General features: G+C 46.6%; 1 protein-coding gene and 1 non-coding gene across 2 annotated transcripts in view; one reads left to right on the top strand and one right to left on the bottom strand.

Moving 5' to 3' along the window:
• Positions 1-4700: 4700 nt before the first annotated feature.
• LOC144940212 (U6 spliceosomal RNA) lies at positions 4701-4806 on the bottom strand. Its single transcript, XR_013638794.1, has one exon. It is a non-coding gene; the product is annotated as a U6 spliceosomal RNA (small nuclear RNA).
• A 1435-nt stretch (positions 4807-6241) lies between these two features.
• LOC144938626 (transcription factor AP-2-alpha-like) overlaps positions 6242-8658 on the top strand; it is a 75052-nt gene continuing 72635 nt past the window's right edge. Inside the window, exon 1 of the mRNA XM_078866614.1 lies at positions 6242-6364. Coding sequence (XP_078722740.1) covers positions 6332-6364 — 33 coding nt within the window. The 5' untranslated portion in view covers positions 6242-6331. The remainder of the gene's footprint in view (positions 6365-8658) is intronic.

Genomic DNA, 8658 nt, shown 5'->3' with positions numbered 1-8658 from the left:
AGAGACTGGATGGACACCCTGCATATAGCAATAGGGGCTGTTGGTGCAAGTGATTGTCCTGGCTGAGATGATCTGTCGGGGAGGCCCGGAACCGGTTCAAGACAATAACGTCACTGATGGTGGCGCTGAGACGAAAATCGAACTCGGGTCTGCGGGTTCGGAGTGCAGTGCGCTCACCACCACCACCAGCACCACCAGGGCCAGATTATCCTGGTGGCAAAAGTAGCTACATCTGCTACGGGCCCCGCACTTTCAAGGCCCCCCCCGCTAAATGCTTTCCAGCTATCAATTCCGTTCCAGTAATTCTGCACTTGCTCTATTACTATAGTACTATACTGCCTTCAACTTTTATGAACGACTGAGTGTTTAGGGTTAGCGATTTGTCGTACTATCTGGCTTTATAGCACATGAAAGAATACAATTACTTTACTACGCTAGTATTTTTTTTATATTTACGTTTTTTAAATTATTTAGGGCCCCTTTATACCATATGCTACAGGCCCCGCACTTCGCTTCATCCGGCACTGAGCACCACCACCACTCTAGACGGCACAGAGCAGGCGTCGGCAAAACTGCGGCTCCGAAGCCGCATGCGGTGTGAGCTCTTTGACAACTGCTGCTTCGCGACGACGTTTATTTAGCAAGGGACCCCCCCCCCCCCACCACCGTTTCGTGTTCACCACAGAGGGCATTTGCGATCCTTGAAATATCGAGGGGTTTTTTGATGTTGTTGTTGTTGTTATCGATTTCGAAAAAAAATCATATTCTTGTTATTTTTTTTGCCGACCCCCTGCTATAAACTACAACTACATATTGTTTATACAGGGTGGGCCCATAGGTCTGGAATCATAGGGAAAAATAAAGAATTCATATTTGTTTGTTTCTGCAGGCCCAAGATGTATCTGAGTGATAAGGAAGAACGAGTCCAGATCATTCCACTCGTAGGAAATCTGAGACAAGAGGGAGGCCGCTGTTAAATGTAACAGGCTGCATCCAGACCGTGACACAATAACACAGCGCTGCAGTGTTAGCAAACTTGTGGCAAAGTTTCGGGAAACGGGACCCATGCGAGAAAAACCACGCAGTGGACCCTCGAAAAGTTGTCTATCGGTGGACTTATTTCACACGTTTTGTGAATAAAGGCGTCTTTATTGCCTTCTTTGTATTATATTTCCTATGATTCCAGACGTATGGGACACCCTGTATATATGCACACACAGTCACACGCGTGATGGGGTAACACATTGAGCGTTTATTTAGTGCAACCGGCTGAGAACCGCAGGAGACCGGCATAGAGTCTGGACTTGCAAGAATGCAAATGAGGTCACCAAAGTTATCACAAAGCAAGTAGATAGACGAAGGTGATGTGTGCGGCGAGGATGCGATAGAAATCGGCCCGAAAAAACAACCGCGGAACAAATTCCCTGCATCGCTCGGCAGATAATGTTGTGGAGTGATTAAACAGCAGCCCCAATGACGAAATGAAGTCAGAGGAACAGTAGACGGATATATGGGGGGGGGGGGTGCCTCGTGTACTCGTGCGTACGCGGTCGAGGGTTACGTGAATTCAAAAGCGATTTGCAACTCAAGTTAGCATAAAAAATCGACAGATTAAGTTTGACATCGTTGTGTAGATGCGAGAGTAAGAGCCGTGGATATTATACAGCGATGGGATTCCACGTCTTTAGGGCATAAAAGAGTCACGGTGCGTAAGGTTACTAGATTTATTTTAACAAATTACATCGGGGTTATTTAATTGTTTTTATTTAACAAATGTTCAAACTTATTCATATTCACATTCACGCACGCACGAATTGACGTTTGAAATAAAATTAGGGGCCGTTTTTTTATTTGTAAAGTTTACAGCTTCCTTCTTTAACCAGCTTAAAAAAAAAATCTGATTGATCTCGCTCGTCCTCGAGTAGTAATAAAATGTCACCTGCAAAGAAAGAAAGAAAGGAAAAAGAAGAAAGGTTGATATTAATAATGACAATAGATAAAATATTAACTTTAAAATATAAAATATTTCAAATGTGTTATTTTCAGTGTAATTTTTTTAAATAACCTAGTGTGTCCTGATTTTTGGGCCATATCGATCTCTATATTTATGATGTTAGCAATAACTATGCATCCAGGTTTCAACAAAGTTCAAAATGTACTTATACGCACATATACAATATATAGACACAATACATACACTAAGACAAAATCATATACAATATAGACACAATAATACAAAATCATATACAATATATAGACACAATACATACACTAACACAAAATCAAATATAATATATAGACAATACATGCAATCACACAAAACCATATACAAAACATAGACACAATACATACAATAATACAAAGTCTAATGTCAAACATAATGTTTTCTTATTCTTGGTTCTTTCGGTAAAGTCACGTAGAAGGGAAATAATAAAATAAAATAAATACAAAAATAACAAATAAAAATGTAATTCTCACTTAAATCGAAATTTAATGTTTTCTTAATCCGGCCTACACATACAAAAACATACATGGAAACGTCACCTGTTACTCTGACGTGAAATGAAAATAGAGAGTCTATTCATTTTGCAAATTGAGTGCAACATTTGCCATGAACTATCGCGTGGATCTATCAATGTCCACGATCGATCATTAACTTAAACACAATCGATGAATCACCCACATACAGCAGTATACTCCAGCGTGTGTCTATGATATCGGAGATGGCGTTTCAACACCACACACCCCGTATACACACACCTACACAACCGACAGTACACGCGACAAGACCAAGGCAGCTCGGATAGTCTAAAGCAGCGGCTCTTTTTCTTAACCTTCTTAACCTGGGGGTGCACCATGCACTCCCTGGGGGTGCGAGACGCCCTTTCTGGGGGTGCGAGGCATGGTTGAACTTGTTTTTGGAAGGTTAAATAATCGAAATCACAAATTATGCACGGACACGTAAGTACAACTCACTTTGTTTCATGAAACCAAGATGTATTTTTTTTGTTACGATCGAGAAGCAATGGGGTTCAGGTTGCAGTAAAGGTTAAGAGCCACTGGTCTTCAGGAGGTGCTGTTAGCGAGCGCCTATTAAGGCCCGAGTGGCACACGGGGCTGTGTTATGTGGTCGGCACAACGCCGGGCCGCCTTTGTATACATCTTTCTAGATTTGAAGCTTTCGTGACTGCAAGGATTCATATTCTTAGGTTTTTTCGGTAAAGTCACGTAGGTAAAACATCAAAATTTATAAAAAATAAAATAAAATAAAAAATCACGACGTTTCGGAGACTTGTGTTGCCTCCGAAACGTCGTGATTTTTTATTTTATTTTATTTTTTATTAATTTTGATGTTTTACCTACGTGACTTTACCGAAAAAACCTAAGAATATGTATACATGTTGTTTACGTCGTTTATTGTGAAAATTCTGTCACAGTTCCTATGACCGCTGTTTCATTGCTTTTATGGCTTTATTTTGGTGATTTTTGAAACGTTTTTCGGTTTGGCCATGTTTGTTTGTTGTGGTACAGAGTTAGACTGATGGCCTTAATCTAAGTTGTCTTGTGGTTGTTGTTGTTTGACTTGCATCCCACTGGGATTTTGTGCACACAGTGTTGGTGTACGGTGCTTTTTCTGCAATATTTTTGCTGTCTTTTCTTGGATTTTCTGTTTGCACATAGTCACTTTAAGATGTTATCTTGTTCATGTTTTTTTGTTTGTTGCGGTTGCACCCGATTCAAGAGCCGAAAGGCTCACAGGGCTATACCTAATAAATGAAACTTGAAACTTGTATCCCCAGTGCTGATGTTTACGCGCCACACAAGGCACTCGTTTGAGGCTGAGTCGACCTAGGGGACGCTCAGGACCGGTTCAAATCATCGCCACTGTTCGTGGTTCGTGAACGGGAGTCGAACTCGTGTCGCAGGGTTCGTAGCGCGATTCGCTAACCACCGCGCCACCGCTCCCCTGTAATAGCGCTATGGGGAGTCCGTATTTTCATTTGTTGTTAAATCGTTTGAAGACATTTGATAAATAAGTAATGAAAATCTAGTTATTTATTTAGGATTGGACAAACAGATGTTTGCTTTCGATGTGCTCTTACCTCGTTATACATAAAATATATTATTATGATAATTTGTATTAGATAATTGGCATACCTGTCAACCGTTTATCAGTGCCCTACGTTAATACAGGCCAATTCAGACTGTATTGGTTACCCCGTGCCCTTATAAATCTCAACGTTCATCCTTTCAAGTCCCATCACAAGGGAGAAACACAAACACATAGACAAGTTTTTTGTACCCGTATTGAAACGGCTGTACGCCGTATGGACCTGGAAACTCAATTTCCCTGTACAAGAATACGGGGTAAACCATGTGAATTGACACGGTATTTATTATAACCGATGCCTGTGTTTCGAATACAAACACCATTAGCGGACGATCTTCAGTGATTTGAAACAGTTATTTTCGAGGAACACCAATATATCTTTGTTTTCTCTTCATCGTGAAATAATAATTTGTTCGGGCACTTAGTTGCACGTAATCGACGTCTATCTGCGCCAAATCAAATTAGGCCCGCCGGTGACACCGTTGGCTGTAGAGCGCGCGCCGCTCACACCGGAACGCCACGACGACCACATTCGTGCTCTTCCCGTGCAATTATCATCGACGCGATTACGCAGCACGTGCATCACGCCGAAGCACTCTTGGAGAGAGAGAATTTGCGTGTCATCCTTGCGCAGGGGCCATGCTAATCTTCTCTGTATCGTTCCAATTTTTAGTATATGTACTGTCGGAGAGAGAGAAAGAGGGGGGGGGGGGGGAGAAGCGCATCTCGATCAGCCGCTACCATCTCAAGACTGAACATCAACGCGTACGTGTGTGTGGGGCTTTCATAGGTGCTCGCTAACAGCACCTGCCCTAGCAGTCTGTGCAGGCTATACGGGGGATATTTGTATTTATCTTTGTGTGTGTGGGAGGGGGGGGTGTAGTTGTCAGCACGCTGCGCTACGAACCTGGCGACCCGAATTCGATTCCCGCTCACGGCCAACACCAGTGACGATTATCTGAAAACAGGCCATGGGCCTCCTCTAGGTATACTCAGCCTCAAATGAGTACCGGGTGCGGTGTGTAAACATCGCCACTGGAGAGACAAAGGCGTCCGGGCGTGGTGTTGGCCACCCACCCCCTTGTGCGCCTTGCCTGACCTTCAGATGTCCTCGCGAAGAGCACTTTCCCCAACAGTCTGTCAAAGGCTACACGGGGGATTTTTGTCTCTATTGTTTTGTGTGAGTGTGTGCATGTGTCGACTTAGCCTATACGAGTACCTAATGCGGGGTTCAAACGTCAGCACTGGGAAGACAAAGACGGCTAGGCGTGATGTTGGCCACCCACCACCTCGCCTGCAGTGTGGCTCTTCCTCATATGTGCTAGCTCACAGCACTTGCCCCAACAGTCTGTTGCAGGCTACACGGGGGGGGGGGGGGCTATATTGTACAACCCACACCACACGCGCACACATCAACCTTAGCCGCACACGTGCGCACGTATCTACCTACAAAGAAAAAGATCCCCCATGTAGCCTTTAGTAGACAGCTCGGGCAAGTGCCGTGAGTGAGCACCTCGCAAGGCCGGCACGGCACGTGACAGGGCGGGTGGCCAGCGCCACGCCCGACCGCCTTTGTCTCCCTAGTGGCGATGTTTACTCCACACCGCACCAGGTACTCATTTGAGGCTGAGTCGACCTCGGGGAGGCCCAGGACCTATCCAGATAATCGTCACCGCGGGAATCGAACTCGGGTCGCCGGGATACACAGCGCAGCGCGCTAACCACTACACCACCGCTCCCCGCCACACACACCTCCCCACCTCACCCACCACGCCGGGGCAGAACTTAGGCGGCGCACCCAAACTCCAAACTCCACCTTCCTGCGGCTCGCCGCGTGGAGGAGGCGGGACGCTCCCCCTCCCCCCTGCCCCCCCCCTTCCTCCCACTCTGTGTGGGGGAGCCGGTACAGGTGAGCGGCTATAGCGGAGCGACGAGCACGCGCTCACAGGTAGCTTCTCTACCCCCCCTACCACCCCACCAACCACCCAACCACCCCGCAGGCTATTACCCGCCCGCAGCATCTTCGGCAGCTGTTCGTGCATAGCGTGTGCACGGTATAGCGCTCGTTCCCGCCCTGCAGCAGTAAGCAGCAACAGCGGCAGCAGCAGCAGCAGGAACATCAACATCATCATCAACATCATCAACATCATCAGCAGCAACAGCAGCTCCCCGCGGCCGCGTGTGCTGGCCGGCTGGTTGGAATCAGAGAGGCGGGCAGGCATGTCACTGCTGCACAGCAAGGCGGAGTGGCAGGTACGGCTCGCGCGGCGATGAGACGGAGCAACGGCGGGGGGTGGGTGGCGGACGGAACGCGTGGCGAGCGGCGGGTCCTGCGCGCGGCTGTGGAGAGACGGGGACGAGAGGGCCTTTGTGGAAGTCGTGCTCGCGAGTGGAGAGATCCACGTCGTCGCGTTGCTGATGCGATGTCGAGATTGCGCAATGGTTACTTGACTATTTTTTTATTTTAACGAGGTTTAGTTTTGGTTTTATACGCGTGTGTTTGTGTGTGCTCGGTAACAGCACTTGCCCCAACAATATGTGAAGGCTATACGGGTGATCTTTGTATTTTTTTTTATTTGTGTGTGTGTGTTAAATGCGTGTGTGTGAGTGTGAATGTGAGGGCAAAGGAGCGACGCTCACAACAACGAGCAGAGCGCCGGGCGGGTAAAACTCAGAAAGTTTAACACGTAGGCTTTCACGACCAACATTATTCATAATAAAGGGTTTGTTTGGGTTAGATCGCTATCTAGCCCGTAAAATTTTTATTATTAAAACTCAGAAAGTGTTCACAGTCGGGTGCACAGTTGGTACATCTGCCAGTCATCTCAGTCAGTGTCAGTCAACCCATGGCACCTGGGATTGTGTCCCGTGACATCCTGCCAGCAGCGAGCCTTCGACACATCAGGTGCTCTCAAAGAGCACCTAGCCTGGCACAATCGCCGTGGTGACGTAGTAGGTTTGGCGTTCGGTTTATTTTGCCACAAGTGAAGCCGACTGCAGGGTAATGAATGCCCATTTTCGTTGGGGACCAGGGTACACTGGTTACTACAGCAAACAACAAATTGTACACACACGCACACGTACACACCAAAAAAACAATTCGCAAAACATTTCCATTTAAAGCTTTCGTGACTGCAGGGATTCATATTCTTGGTTCTTTCGGTAAAGTCACGTAGAAGAGAAAGAAAAAAAAATGTTTTAATTGTTTTATATTTTTATTATTTTATTGTTTCCCTTCTACGTGACTTTACCGAAAGAACCAACAATATAATTGCTGCATTGTCAAGTTCCGAATGGCAAGACATTAGCGCGTGAACATCACGCTACAACCCAGCACACTGAATAACAACCCAGCAGAGAGAAATATCATCAACTCCACAAGGGAATATCGGTGCAATGCGGAAGTAATCTTCTTGGTTCTTTCGGTAAAGTGAAGTAGAAGGGAAGTAATAAAATAATAAAAATAAAACATAATAAAATAATTCTCACGACGTTTCGGCCACAACGCAAGTCACCTGAGGACGGCTACTTGCGTTGTGGCCGAAACGTCGTGAGAATGATTTTATTATGTTTTATTTTTATTATTTTATTACTTCCCTTCTACGTGACTTTACCGAAAGAACCAAGAAGATAAATCCCTGTAGTCCCGAAAGCTTTAAATCGAAATCGGTTAAGATTGTAAAACAAAATAAAACTCACCATTTCTAAGTTGAAGTCTGCAAAAGGAGAGCGACCAGTCACGTGTGTGGGTAGGTAGATATGTGTGTGTGTGTTATGTTCAGGACTTATTCTAGGTTTACTCAGCCTCAAACGAGTTCCTGCTGCAGAGAGAGACAAAGGCGGCCGGGCTTGGTGTTGACCACCCACCCCTTCGCGTACCGTTCCGGCCTTCATAGGTGCTCACTAACAGCACTTGCCCCGACAGTCTGTTGAGGCTATACGGGGGATCTAGATCTTTTTTATACGAAGACATGACATACGGGTTGTAGTATACACGTGTGTACAGGTATTTGCTGGCGTGTGTTGCTGTTTGTTTGTTGGCTGGGTCACGATTCCCGCATGCCCAGCCACCGCATGCCCAAGCAGATTCTGTTTGGCCGGATCGAGGGGGCTAAACCGGGCGTGACACGGGCTAGAGAAGAGATGGAGTGATGTGGTACAGGAGGATGTGGAGCTGAGCGGACTTGCCGATGACTGGTACCAGCGGTGTCAAGATCGGCCTCTGTGGAGGAAGCTCGTGAAGGACGCTACTGGGCAGTTGGAGGCAGTCGCCCTCCAGCAACAACGGAGGGCGGAGGAGCGACGCTCACAACAACGAGCGGAGCGCCGAGCGAATAAAACGCAGCAAGTTGGCACAGTGGCTAATCTGCCAGTCTTATCATTCACACTTCACGTGGCCTCAAAGTGCACCTAGTCTGGCACAAGCGCCGTGCCGACATCACCGCCACTTCCTGGCGAACGATGGCTGTTGATGTTGTTGTGCTCGATGTGTGTGTGTGTGTTCACCAGGTGTGTGTGGCTGTGAATCTTTGTCCGTCCTATCACCG

This window comes from Lampetra fluviatilis, chromosome 22, assembly GCF_964198595.1.
Source record: "Lampetra fluviatilis chromosome 22, kcLamFluv1.1, whole genome shotgun sequence".
Classification (NCBI taxonomy): domain Eukaryota; kingdom Metazoa; phylum Chordata; class Hyperoartia; order Petromyzontiformes; family Petromyzontidae; genus Lampetra; species Lampetra fluviatilis.
The sequence above is the reverse complement of the archived record's forward strand: the minus strand, read 5'-3'. Positions and strand labels throughout refer to the sequence as shown.